This window comes from Leptinotarsa decemlineata, unplaced genomic scaffold (assembly GCF_025532065.1).
Source record: "Leptinotarsa decemlineata unplaced genomic scaffold, Ldec_3_MD MMD2_tig00000035_RagTag_RagTag, whole genome shotgun sequence".
In the NCBI taxonomy this organism is placed as follows: domain Eukaryota; kingdom Metazoa; phylum Arthropoda; class Insecta; order Coleoptera; family Chrysomelidae; genus Leptinotarsa; species Leptinotarsa decemlineata.
Window position 1 is genome coordinate 4145802 of NW_027412540.1, and position 15374 is coordinate 4161175.

Below are 15374 nucleotides of genomic sequence, written 5' to 3' on the forward strand. Positions count from 1 at the left end.
TTATATTTGTTGATAATCTACGATAATTGAAAATACAAAAAAAATTAAAGATGAAAAATATCACATAATACCTTAATAGTCTCTTGAATGGTCTAATAAACTTCTTTTAAGACTGTTAGAAGACTTTATATTTTCAGGTAGACTGTAAGTATAACAGTCTACAATCCTTTGAACATGTTTTAGTGTTGAATGTTTTTGTTTGATTATTTACATATTACATATTATAGTGGTGGATTTGATTATTGAAAATTACATATTTGTCAAAATATGAGGGTAGAAGGTTAGGTAACATTTTGTAAATATAAATCATCGTTAAATATGTAAGCCTACTTTCTATAGATAACCATTCTAGAGTATTCCACATTAAAGATATATGGGTACTCCTGTCACATCTCAAAATAATCCTCATTGTGCGATTCTGTAGTTTTTGTAGTGTTCTCATTTTATTCAAATCACTTGTGTACAGAAGAGTGGGACAATATTCAAAATGTGGTTGTATAATTGTCTCATATACAGTTATCCGTGATTGCATAGTTAAGTGTTGGGATACTCTTGTGAAAAAATATAATTTCTACAAAATTGTTTTCTGTATGTAGGTGAAATGGTTATTCATTGATAGATGATTGTCTAACATGAATCGTAGATATTTGAATTCAGTAATGAGCTCAATTTTATCATTTTCTATTTTTATTTAAATTTTCTTCAAATCTAATTATCTGTATTTAAACGGTATCATAGCCTTTGTTTTGCTTACATTTAGCTTCAATTTATTAGTGTTTGAATATATAGCAATATTATGCATTGCTCCATTCATTTTTTCAATAGCTTTATCTATATCTTTATCACTAACCGATACTAGGGCATCATCAGCGAAATAATATTCATATTCACATTCATTACATTTGATGATATCATTAATGTAAATTAAGAATAGTAATGGCCCCAAAATACTTCCCTATGGAACCCCGTGGTCTATGCTTATTGCTGTTGATACAAATTCATTGATTTTGGTTACCTGCTTCCTTCCTGTGAGGTAATCACTGATCCAATCAAGTACTTTTCTTTTAATGCCATATTTTTTAAATTTTTTAATTGATATTTCACGATTAAACGTTTCAAACGCACGTTTAAGATCTAAAAATACTGCTACAGTGTACATGCCTTTAATCATTTTATCTTTCCATGCAGTAACTGTAAGCTGAAGTGCGGATTCGCATGAATGTCTGGCTCTAAAACCAGATTGGTTTGTGAAAAGTATGTTTTTTTTTATTGAAATATTCCAACAGTTGTTGATATACTACTGATTCTAAGAGTTTTTCAGTGCAAGGTAATTGGCCGATATTCATCACATTTTTTTGTGCTTGGAACTTTTTCGATAGGCGTAACTGTACTTGTTCTTTGATCATCTGGAAAACTGCCATTTTGTAACGAAGTTGTTGACAAAATGACACCACACATGTCCAATTACTTCAAAACTACTCTTTATAATTTTGCTCGATAATGAATCTACTTGTGATCATTTGTTTGCTAAATTGAATACAATTACTTTCAAATCTTGAAGAGTTAGTATTTTAAAATCACTGAAACCCTCTTCATCAACGTAATCGATGTGACAGGTAAATTCAATATCTTTAATATCAGAAAAAATGAATTGAAAGAATTAGCCAATTCTTGTTTTTCTCTAATGATAACTTTTTGATTATTTTTTTCAAATTGAATACCATTAGCAAAATAACGTGATCAATCATTGTTAGTTTAATGTATGAGTTTGAAAATGTCCTTATAGAACGAATCTGCAGGTTAGTTACAAAAAAAAGTTAGTTATAAAAAAAAAGTTTCAATTCGCTTTTCTTCATTATGATTACCTACCACGTAGTAATGGCTATACTTCCATCAATTTATTTACATTTGAAGTTTTCTTTTCACAACAATCTAGCAGACATCATTTATTATCTACTATACAGATACTTCAAATCAATCGTTTTGTTGATGATACTTTGTAAACTTACTTCTTTTGTTATGAAATGTATGCAGTAGAAGTGAAACATTGAAATATGGAAACTTGGTATAGTTATGTCACATATTTGAACTACAATGGGACAAATTAGAACATTCTCAGGAGAAAAAGTTATTTATCAAAAAAAAAATTCTTCAGATGACTTTCACCTTCTACTTATGAGCAGGTTTTAGATAATGATGATCAATGATGCCTTCAGAGAATTGTTAATTTTTTTTTCTGAAGACGATCTGTTTTTCCTGTTCAAGTAGCATCAGATTTTTTTTTCTATAAGTGAAATGATTACTGGTTCTTTTGACAGAAGTATCTATAAATAATTCAGTTTGGGCTCCAAATGCATAAGCCTATGCATTTCACATTTATTTTGTTACTTTGATATTGATAGTGGATATCTCAGTCCTTTTCATCCTCGTTTTTTGTAGAAACGTTCGAATGGAAGAAAACAAAAGTTTTTTATACGTTTTTTCAATGAAATTTCATATAGTTGAATGCAAAAATTTGCTTATTCGTTTACTGAACATAGATGCGCTGCTGCTTGGCATGTCGCTTGAGTAAGTTTCTTTACAAATATCTGACTTTCGTAACCTGAGGTGAATCAGGTCAGTTCTCATCTGAAATAAATCGTGCGTCTCTCTCTATTTTACTTGCAAAACAGAGAAAAATGTCCGATTCTTCTGTCACTTCTTTGAACTAAACTGAATAATATTGTATTAAAGTTGATTCAGAGACTCTCATTTTGTTCTAAAGGAATCATTGATATCAAATCATGCTATGGAATCATAAAATAGAATCCACGTCACCATCTGGATATGTAAAAACATACAAGGTTCGTGTACAAAAAGAAGAGTGGATTTTCATCTCGAATAATTGTATTTGTTTATGTTTTCGGAAACACCCTCGTTTAGAATATTTGTATTTTTTTCCAAATCGTTAGAATTTAAGAAAATTTCATAATTATCCATGGATTTTGACATTGCTATTCACTATTTCCTCAAGAATTGTTTGAAAAAATCCTTTTTGGCACACTGCTCCTGAAGTTAGCAATCGGAAGAAAGGTTAATAAGTGGAATTCGAAGTCTCTAGCATGAAACATATCTATTGCAACTATAACAAAACTGCTGCCTCAGGATGCGCGTTTCCCTGGCTTCATCAAGTGATGACTGAGACTTACACTTGGTTATATCCTGATGATACTAACTCAATCAGAAAATCACCCGTCAAGGCACAGCAATTTTGGTGAGTGAAAGATGGTTTCCGAAGAAAAAAATTATTTTTTATCTATATCTCTGAAGTCAACCTTCTCTCAGCCACAAATTCAAGAAGTAATTTCTCTAGCGAAACTCTTATTCATCCTGTCTCACATACTTACTCTATGAAATCATTGTTATCAATTTATCATAAAGATCACCAGAGTTATTAAAAATTACCCTTCACAGACAAGACTATAAAACCATTACAAACAAAACGATGGAGGCTATCGATTCCTGACAATTTGCCAGAAACAAACGAGGTAATGAACCCCAAACTGAAATGAGGGTGCGCGATATCTTTAACTGTAGCGATATCAATCCGATGGCTGTTAGATTTATTGCCGCTGGCACTTACGTCAAATCCGTAATAGAATCGGAGTCGATTGCATGTGTAACTCCCATCATCGTCAATATTGTTCAGAATATGCAACATGAATATATTCAATAACATTGAATATCGGAGGTGGTGAACTAACAACTCCTAATGGAGATGCAACAGTTGATGGGGAAGGTGTGTTTCAGAGTAAGCAGTGTGCCCAAATAAATTCGTTTTTGAATTGCACAAAATTTGGCGATGCTAGCTAGGATGAATGGGCTGTTTCATTGATAAGATGAAATATCTGTTTTTTAGAGATAAAGATAGGTATCAATACTTTTAATGTTATCGTTGTTTTATATCACTGACACACAAAATATTCAATTGAAACAGGTAGATTAATAACCGAATATTTCACAATATAAACCATTATTCTAGGGTTCTAATGAAGCCCAACCAATTTTTTCTGTTTCTCTCTCCAACTATCCATATTTCAGATCATATCAAATTCCCTGTTAGAAATCAAAACAGTGAAACCTTCTACTATTTTTTTCTAAGGTATTGAAGTTGCCCTAATTTCGAATTCACTTCGAGACATTTTGATAACTTAGGAATTTTCATTCCGGTCTGAAGCGACAACTAACCCATATTGACAAGAATTGAGTCTGGCCAATTGCATGCGTTATCCGTCATTGAATTATCAATTCCGTTCAATTTCCGATATATAATTTGAAAGACATAATATTCATTAGCTGTGATATGCAGATTGACATTTTCTCCTCGTTACCTTCACATAAAAAGGATTATGGTAAACAGATATAACTAATTAATGAATCATATATAAAGCTCATTATAACACAATTGGTGTTACAATGTTTTTTCCAGGAAGTATTGTGTATACATAATAGTACAGGGCGAGTCAACAAGATTCCCTCGGTCCATTGCTATCAGAGGAAATAATTTTATGAACTGCTCAATTTTTTTGCAGTCATATCGATAAATACTATCATTCGTCATTCGATTCTATATTTTTTAGCTCTCTGAAAAAATCGTTTTCGAATTGCCAAGTTATTCCAGAAAAACCTATTTTGCAGACAATATTTTTTTAATTCACTACCCGCATGTCTACACAAATTGTCTTCCTTCCGGCCTAAAAAGTGTAGCATCAGTTTTAGTATTTAAACGGAGAATCAGATAATATCTCGTAAATGGTTGTTTTTACAATATTGATGAATATTTTGAATATCCACATCGCCAATCAACAATTAATATCATGGCCGGCATTATCTATTTCAACTATTATGTATATGTATAAACACTTTTGATTGTTTATTTCAAACAAGCACTCTCATGTGTTGAATTTATGCATTTTGTAATACTGTTGTACTAATGTTTATATACATTTCATGTTTTTTACCATTAACGACTCCTGTATTATTGTGAAGTGATCATTTTAAGGAATAAATATATTGTATTGTACTATGATGATTTCTGGAATCTCAACTTCCGGAAACAATATATAGGGTGCTCGGTAAAACTGGTCAAATTTTATGCATTTTCAAACAGACATATTTCAACTTTTCCAAATGGAACACTCTGTGAAATGAAATTGTATGAAATGTTTCAACGTCTCACTATTTTTTTATTCGAAGTGAACTATACGAAAAACTGATATTTCACCAATCATTCCCAGTTTTAGTAACTACCCAGTTTGTGCAATAAAAAAAGCAATTTTTGCGTTCATTCACTCCAATTTGTTTTTCGAGTATTCAAACTATATAGTGAATTGTTGAAACATTTCAGTTGACATTCCCGAAACTATCTTAGTGATGTTAACTCACCATTTCTAAAAAATATCCACTTAGTTGCTGCAGACATGCGGGTGGTGAATTAAAAAACTATCTTCTGCAAAATAGGCTTTGCTTGGCCACACCCGACTGAATCACCCAATATGCGAGAAAGTAATTTGTAAATATAGTAATAATCAATATGACTACGAAAAAACATTGGACAATTTGAAAAATTGTTTCTCTTGATAGCAATAGACCAAGGTAATCTTGTTGACTCACCCTGTATGTTACATATCTAGTGGAAGTAGTCACTTTGGAAGACGGAAATACATTTCTGAATATCATTTACATGTTATGTTTATAGACGGAACAGTTTGCATTAGAAACGAATATTTGGCAAATTGAAACAATTTTTCATCCAGTAACCTTTTATAGAATATGGTGCGTATGCAACTTGGACGAGTGACATTGAATGCAAGTTGTAGAATAATATATTCGATTGAAAAAAATTGTCTGGATAAGTTTAGTTTACCGAAATGTCTTTCTCAAAATCTAGAAAACTCCTATATTGGAAAGATAGTAATGAGTTGATACGCAAAGCGATAGGTAACTTACATTTCACATTCATTGCTTCTGAAAATATGGAGCGAAAAGTCACAGTGGACTAGCCTGTAATTTTTCCCAACAGTAGTGTTTCTAATTCCTATTCCAACCTGTATATGAAAATTTTCAGAATGAATAAAAAAATCAAAATCAATTCACTGTTCATCTCTTCATTTTCAGATTGAGCGAAAACCACTTCTATATTGAATCTGACATCGTTCTCTACAAAATGTGCCAAATTTGCTTGGTAGACAATACGGACTTTGAGAAGCAGTCAGCGTAAATAAATGTGCTTTGGTTCCACCTCATAAAGTGTGTCTGGATTGTCTTTCTGAGACCATAGTGATCATTAACTTATTTGAAGTGCGGCGTATTTCACTGAAATGAAAATGTGGTCGTTGATGATAATATTTCCAGCGTTCTTGTTACAAGGTGAGTGTTTCCAAATATGATAACTTTGTTTTCAGACAATTAAGTGATACAAAAAAAATTATTTAATAATATTGTATACATGAAAATAATTTTATTCGAATAACGGATCATCAACACAGACAACCAAGAATTCTACAGTTCGAATGTATCACTGTGTAAAATGATTTGATCATCACAGGGTAGAGAAACTGGGTTGAATATAAAATCAAGGTGAAACTTGCAAACTGTTAGGTATAAGTGATCTGTTAGATTCTGCTGATTCTCTGAAAAATAATATGTATCAACGAATCTTTCCGGTTGGTCATCTTCAGATTGTATTGAATTGGAAAATGAACGAAAAAATCATGAAACTAAAATAACAAGCACCATGCCATGATGGCATGACTGCATATAAATATTACCTTTGTTTCCTCTCCATTTGGGGTGATCACTTGGTCTCTGACTCCGTGTCACTTGAATTGAAGCAGCTGAAGAAATATATACTTCGGTAAGCATCTTCTAGACCTGCTCTCTAGACCTGTACGTTGAGGAGGTTGCGTTGATGGCCATGGTACGATTGCGCACGGCCTGTGTAAACCACGAGGCTGGGCCTATGGCGAGAAGCGCTTACCGCGCAACCTCTGCTGCAGCCAACCAGTGATGCAATTGAACCCAGGTTTGTGTTTAATAAACCCTACAAAATACAAAGAAAACAGAACACAGAGTCAGAAGTCACAAATGCAATACGCGTATATACAGACGGCTCAAAAACCAAAGAAGGCTCAGGATGTGGAGTGCACGCCAGATCACTAAGCCTGAGGATTAAATGGGGAATGGGAAAAAATACCAGCGTGGTCCAAACAGAACTGGCTGGCATCTCAATTGCCACAAAAAAAATAACCAGGTAAGGAATTTCTGGCAAAAACATAACAATCTGCACTGACAGCAGACAAGCCCTAACAGCTTCTAACAGACAACGTATAACCCCAGTGCTAGTACTAGAGTTTCACCAAGATTTAGCCAAAGCCTCGGTAGATAATAACATTATTCTGAGGTGGGTTAAAGGGCCCTACAGTAGTGAAGGTAATCGCATTGCCGACCCTTCAGCCAAGGAAGCGGCTGGAGTAAGAATTTTAGGACCCAATTGCGAAACTAGACAAATGTTACACCCATGCTCAATCCTCAAAGAGATGGGATGAAATCAAAGGGTGCAATTTTGCCAGGATCACCTTGGGCGACCCTGGGAAGCTGGCGCCCAAGAAATATCTGGCGATGACCAGGAAACATCTACGCTCAACAGTAGGATTTCTGAATGGCCACTGTCAACAAAGGAAAAACCTCCATAATATAGGGCTAGTGGACACATCTCAATGCAGGATGTGTGAACAGGAAGATGAGACTGTCAGGCATGTCCTATGCGAGTACCCTGATTTATCATCAATAAGAGAGTGTGTGTTCGGCGGGTCTTGGCTTACACCTACCGATATTAAGGAGATGTCTCCCAGTGACCTGTCCACCTTCCTGGAAAGGACAGGATGGACGACGAGCTAGGACAACTCCTCGGGAGGATGTACAATGGGTCAGATGTGGCCTATGTGCTGTGGGCTCACACTTCCTCTCCCTACTCTACAGATACAGATACAGAAGCATCTTCTTATGCTCTGAGAAAATTCTAATCAGTTTCTCTTTCTAAAGTCAAGCGAAGATATGTTTCGCTTTCTCATTTCTGAAGCTCACGATTCCTTCAAAGAATTTGATCTGAAAATTAATATTGAACATTTGATCAAAGATAGGATTAACTGTTTTTCTGGAATGAATCCAGGTTAGATTCTCCCATTTTTTACTGAAAAATGATATTTAGACTTCCGTCAGTATTCATTCAAAATATTCCTTATTGCACCAATTTGTAATATATTTTGTTGTAAGTGGAAATCGAGTTTGAGATATGTAGTAATTTTTTTTGAGTAGTACCCCTACATACAAGATTTATTTCAACCCACGCGTTGATATACTAATTGAAAAACAATTCAGCGCTGTATATTCTGATTGATATCGATTTCATACAGAAACCAAAAGTGGGAATTATGGAGGAGAGATAACTACGTTCCAAAAAATAAATATATCGAAATAAAATTTCGACATATTTATTTCATTAGACTTTAGTAAATTTATGTTGAAACACAACTGCTTTCTCGACTAATACAACGCTGGATATTGGATTATATCTGACAGACATTTATGCAAGATACCTCTCAGAGGTTAGCCTCACAGATGTTTTTCGTTCATTCAGCAGCAGGACCATGCTGAAATTATAGTATGGAGGTGAATAGTCTCCCCTTGAGTTTCGAATGAAACAAGATATCAGAGCCGGAAAAAAATTATGCAGAAAGGCATTATTTTTAGTACGTTTCGATGAGAAAAAAATAATGTAGCATAATTTGTCGCCGAAAGGGCGCTACCAAATTTTTTTATTGAAAGAAGGGTCTTCTGATATTGAGTTTGATAGGTATTTTGAAGATCTATCCAATAATCTTCCATTATCGGAAATGGAATTATCCGTTCTCAAGTAATTAGCAGTTTTTATTCGTTTTGAGAATCTATAAATATCATAATATCAAAGAAAAATCATCGAATAATGAAGTCTATTTACAAATTTTTCTTCTACATTATGAAATGTTCCTGTTCGTTGCACCACTTTTTCCATTCACGGGTTCTGAAACGAATTTCGGATGTGTATTGTATACTTCAGATGTCACATCTACCCTCTAAAACATCTAGAGGGGTCATCAGGCGATCTAGTGTTCCTCTACTCTAAGGTATCACGTTTGCCTGTCTATCGATTTGAAAAATTATCAAACCCTAACGTGTTTTGAACTAATCAGGATTCAGCATTATCTGCACTATCTGATGTGACACAACAGAGTTTTGTGATGATTGGTGTAATCTGAAAGTTTACGTTACACAATCACAGTTTACTCCAGAGCTCATGGTTATCATAAAAGGTGGTCAAAATTATCCTAGAATCATTCCAGATTTGTGAAGAACTTCTTTATTTTTGAAGTGTAGTGAGTCTGAAATGAATTTCTTCTCTAAATTATGATATTTATCGTTTGTCTGTAAATAAAAAATATCTTGTATCAGATGATTTTTGAGAGACTCATGTAGGTGATAGTGGAAGGATCTTCAAGATCATTCCGGAAATTTCCCTGGCTAGATGTTTGTTTCAACTCTGATGATCCATCATCCTGTTCATTTGAAGTCACGAAAATTATTCTATCATCCATAGATGCATATATTTCTCATGAAACGAACCTCGAACGGCAAACTTTGGTTCAACGAAGATTGCGAGGAAGCTGTCGCCTACCGGCCGTAGTGAAAACATCCTGAAACTGAACTAGGTTTTAAATAACAATCAGAGAATTAGGGATAAACTGCTCACCAATTCGAACAGATATAGATATTTCTGATTGGTAGCTGAAGCTGTTAATCAAAACTCCACAAAATCCACAATTCGATCAAAACAAGATGGTTCGATTGCAACAACATCCATAGAAAAATCAAATCTACTTGTTAAACAATTTGTGTTTCACTCCACAGTCGATTTTCTGAGAAAAACAGTTCCCATCATTTCCACACTAAAATCCACAATGACGGAAATTACTTTTTGAAGTCTAGTGAGGTAAATTTTGAAACAGCTCCATATCAACAGGGCGTCTGGTCCTGATGAAGTGCCCGTCATCGTACTTGAAACGTGCGCCAATGAACCCGCTCCGTATTTGGTAGACTTATCAACTTGTCTTACAAGGAACGGGTTTTTTCTTCCTGTTGGAAGATTGCATCCAGTCTTTTCCCAGAAAGGACAAAAAAATCTTCAAAATAACTATAGACCAGTCGCTTTCCTATCAGTGATATCAAAAATTATGGAGAAAGCCATATCCTTGAATATTCAGAAGACTGTAACATCTCGAGCTATCATCAATGTTATATGCGAATTAGCGTCTCACACGTATTAAATTACAAGCGATAACAGCTTCCTGCTAAAAGTGCTAATTGTGCAGTATCAGCAAGATGAACACTTGTGTTCCAGACAAAGCAATTGCTGAAACTGTTCAAATATTGTTTTCCATACCAAACATATAAATAGGCCCTGCGAGGTCAGGAAGATGTTCATTAACGATTTATTCATTCTCAAGTATAGTTCATATTAATTACTTATTCAGTTAATGTTCCAAGTTTTTCACATCATATTCAAATATTGTAATAAAGTGTTTATAAAGATATAAACCAATTTTTAAAAAGTGAATTGTGAAACAAGATATAACATCAATATGACTTTCGGAAACAAAGATCAACAGGCGACTCATATCTAGAATAACGCAATCAAGAAATATGTGTAGTCAAGAGCTGTTGCGTCCGATATTTCTAAGGCCGTTGACCGTATGTGGCAAAAGGATTTGCTGGCCAAACTTCGATACTACAGCTTGTCAGATAATTTTGGTGTATGTTTCTTCAGCTTTCTGAAAAAACGTTCCCTGCAAGTAGCCGTCGATGGATAGATCTCGAATAGTTTTACCATCAACGCTGGTGTTCCCCAGGGATCCATATTGTCTCCAACCCATTTTTATGGTATACTAACGACTCATTGGGTGAAACTAAGAATCCAAAACATTGCTTCGTCTCGTCATTCCGTTTGGATTTTAGGACATTGGCTACGGAGACACATCTTCACTTGCAACCATTAAAATATGCAACCTTCACAGAAGGTTGCATATTTAAATGAGGATCTAGAAGTGATTTCAAATTGTGGTGAAAGTAATCGGGTTCAATTGAATGCCATTAAAACCCAGGCATATATTTCCTTCAAAAATATAAATGTCTTCGAACTGGATATAATAATGTCAGGACAGACAATTCCACTTTCTGCTTCGATAAGTTTGTTGGGGGTCAAAATGGACACCGACTGCTTCTCAAAAGCTTGGAACACTGTTTCGAACCAGAAAACTGTACACACCTCAGCAACTTTTGATGCTTTATAAAGCTCAGATCAGACCTTCTTTGGACTATTGTTCTCATGTATGGAGCTCCAACCCTAAGCATACCCTAAAGCTGCTGGATTCTATCAAGAGAAGTGGCAACCACTTGATTGGAGACACGAACATCACTTGCAACCTTGATTGTTTGAAACATTGATGTAAGGTTGAAGATTTTTTTTTTTTAGATACTTTCACGTGAGGTGTTCAAGTGACATGGCACATTCAATTTCACTAAGAGGGGTACATATCATATATACGTGACGGACTGTGACTACTCATCATTTTGAGGTTCAACTCAGTACACCTCGAACTTCACTGTCAAAGAACTTTCATCTGGAGAACTGCGTTTATGTGGGATAAACTTCCTGAGAATGTTTTTTCAAATGAATTCAATATGCAGCAATTCAAATCCAAACTAATTCGGTGTCGTACAGACACCACTGTCAGAGTGCCTTGAAGATTTTTATGTAGTGCTTGTGTTTCTTTTTTTGAAAATATGGACAATATTTGCAGTTACACAAAAATAAAAAACGAAAAGGAAATAACCTCACAACTTTTCATCAAAAACTTCACGAGTATTTACATATTCGGAACCTGAATTTGAGGAGTGTATCTAGAGTTATACAGGTTGTTCAATTTATATCTTTACCATATTATATCCTGCAATATGTCTGGTAATAAAAGGTAGAACTGAACCTACGTTCAGTTTTAGTTGGGAAATTATTTGATTCTAATAGAATCTTCTGAAATCAATAGATAAAATTCTTGGGAGAAGTATATTCATCTTTGAGTGCGTAACAAGTTTCTTGTTTGAAATTACCAACAAATCAAAAAATTTTCACTGGCGGTTGAGTTGTGCATTGAATTTTGATGATGAAAAATTACCAAAATTGAATATTTCATATGTTTTCAAGAATTTTTTCATCTGAAGAGATGAAGGGAATCACGTACGATGAACCACTATGATAAATACCTAATTAGATACTACCTTCAGATTAACTTTTTAGGAATGGGGTTTTTCTTTCAGTTCATATTCGCCTCAAATACATAATCTACATATTTCTATGGAAAGTTTATTGGAGATATTCACTTTTTCTTGTATATAACGATGGAAAAGTAGATTAAATTCAATTCCGACACATATTCCATAAAATATTCCAATATCTGCATTCATTATAGAAAAACCACCCTTCAACAGCGTGCCTCTTTCAGAACCCTTAAATTAATTTCATTAAAATCGTTCAGCTAAGTACGACATAAATGTAGGAGGTATGAAATCTAGTGAACGTGGAACAGTGGATTTCGACAAATTATAGAGATTTCCGAGGATGTATTTCCATTTAGTGTTACACAATGCGTGCGAAATCGCAATGAAACTAAATAACGATAATTAACAAGAAACCATCCGTGAATTTTAATCCATTTACTTCATGAACGTAGATTGTTTCAGGCTGTCGTTGTTGAAAATATACTCACTGATTTCAGGAAGCGTGTTTGAATCTCCTGATTCAATCATACCTCAGAAATTCAAATGATGATGCAGCGTCATAAGTTTATTGCTATTTTGGCTCATTTTCTCATGAAAATTGTTTTATCAATCTCCTCATGTACTGAGTAATTTGTTGAATGTTTGTCTGGCTGAATTTTGCTAGTCCGTGAGCATGCAGTTCCTGATTTTCGTATATATAATATACAAAACTATCGCACTACATTATCGAGAAATATAGAGTATCTCCTCAATATCACCATTCATATGGCTCTTTTTGCTCTCTCTCTCTCTCTCTCTCTAATACCTGACTTACAATTCTTTGCAGTTTGCTCAGTTTGATAGTAGCGTATACTCGTTTCGTGTTTGACCACCAGACGAATGAGTATACCTTCTCTTAAATACAGATACTGCATCATTTTTCAGCCCCCATGACTTTTCGGTTGCGTCTTGCTAGCATTCTCTACCGACGCTCGTCTCTCAATTCAATCTCATGTTGGTTCCATATCAGCCTAGACATTCAACGTCTTTCGGCAATTTCATATCTTCGTATTGTTTTGGAGGTCTTAGTTTTTTTATCTTGATATTTTTGTAAAAATTTATTATAATTGATTTGGATAGGATGTTTAGCACTCCTCAATTCATTTCGTTCTGAAGTTGAGAGTATTCTCTCTGAACATCTGGTACTCTATTTGATCTCTACTGTACTGAGTTCACTATCACAAGACGTAGCTGCTAAGTGAAACTGTCAACAAAACTTTTTTTTAATGGAATTGTGTTCTTATAATGGTAATGTAATCAAACTCTCAAACATGCAGTCTATTGATCCTACAATGCCTTCATCTAATCATTTTTCATCTATTGGTATAAAAGTGGACGTACTCAGCTCTATATATTGTTGAAGTGAATTCAAGTGTCATTCAAATTTACCTCTTGTAAATAGGCGTTCTTCTTTGAAAGGGATTATCAATACTTGATCTTGTGTTACTTGTTCTACAATGGGATCTTGCACGTTGATTTCCAAAAGGTGGCATTTCTCTGAGGCTTTTCCTTCAAAAAGGTGAAGTGTGCAGTTATCCGGTGGCGCAAAGTTCTCCGGGCAGTAATATGTGTTTTCTAGGAACGGGCAATCTTCTTTTTCGAACTGGATATCGTCCTGGTTCCGTGCCAAATATGGGTATTTGGGGAAAGACATCATGTGATTTTGGATATTAGGATATACATGATAGAATTCAAAGAATTTGGGCCTAACAATAGGGACGTGTATTGCAAAGATTAATTTGGTATTGACGAAACTGACTTGCGTTCCTAAAAATTGGTAATACGTGAGTGTATTCTTAAAATTTGGAACTTGATTTTGGTTATATATTTTCATTAAATATGTCGCCACCTCCTGAAGTTCAGTAGTAGATACAATTGAATTATGCAAAGTGTTCAGTTTTGAAAACATAATGGCATTTTCGATATTATCTATAAAGTTTATCAAATTCTGACAGTCTAAGTTCAATTGTAATTATGTTCCTTGAAAACTAAGGTAATTATCGACATTTCTTATTGTATCACTAATCGTTACCTGAAATCTTTCCAAATCTCGCTCGAACTTCTCTTGATTCGCGTTGAAAATTCTAATGGTTTTGTTATAATGGTTTATTAATGTTTTAGACAAAGAAATTTGGAGATTGGTTTCTTGCTCATTCAGTTCTGATTTTTTCTGCTCCGCTATTGATTTTTGTACCCAATTGGTGTGCGAGGTCAGTTATCAGAATTTAATCTGACTTTTTCGAAAGTTTATCCTCGTACCATAGTAAAAATCAACCAGTAAGTCCACTTCCACTTCTCTAATTCATAAATTCACAAAGGTCACGGTGACCTCGAAACGAAGTGCGGAGCCAATTTCGTTCTTTTACTATTGGCGTGGGCTCATTTTATGGTAAGTTACTTTTAACCAACTAGAAAAACTGCAAACGAACAGGAAATAAACTAAACACAAGATCAATTTTCGGCCGTTTATTATAACTAAAACGATACCCGTGGTACCGTCAAATCCTTCGATACTACAGCACTGAATGCGTTGGATGAGAATCTCATCCTAAAAGCAATTGAAGGTCCCCGGCAACTCGGGCGGATCACATGGTAAGAGAGCCTACTGGTTGTATTATTCTACTGTGCTTATACTGTGTGATTCTCAAGACAGTCAAGGTTTTGATACATCCGGATAGAAGTATAATTTTCTTGCATCTTTCAAGTCTTTTCATGCTTGTTTCATCATCCGGGCTGGACATATCTCTAGGTTGCGTTCATAAACTTACTCCAAGTAGGACGATGTTCTTCTGATTCGTTCATAATCCTACTTTGATATCATGAAATTTATACTCTAATTCGTTCAGCTACATGCTTGAATCTACTCTGTTGACGCTACTTTCGATGCAAATGAATGAAAATACAAGATATAGTCTATACATTCGAAA

General features: G+C 34.5%; 1 protein-coding gene across 1 annotated transcript in view; it reads left to right on the plus strand.

Annotated features, from left to right (window-relative positions):
• The window catches only part of LOC111506190 (limbic system-associated membrane protein), a 1118878-nt gene that overhangs the window by 13382 nt on the left and 1090122 nt on the right, over positions 1 to 15374 (plus strand). The window contains exon 2 of the mRNA XM_074171774.1: positions 6157 to 6408. Within this exon, the coding sequence (XP_074027875.1) occupies positions 6360 to 6408 (49 nt within the window). The 5' untranslated portion in view covers positions 6157 to 6359. The remainder of the gene's footprint in view (positions 1 to 6156; positions 6409 to 15374) is intronic.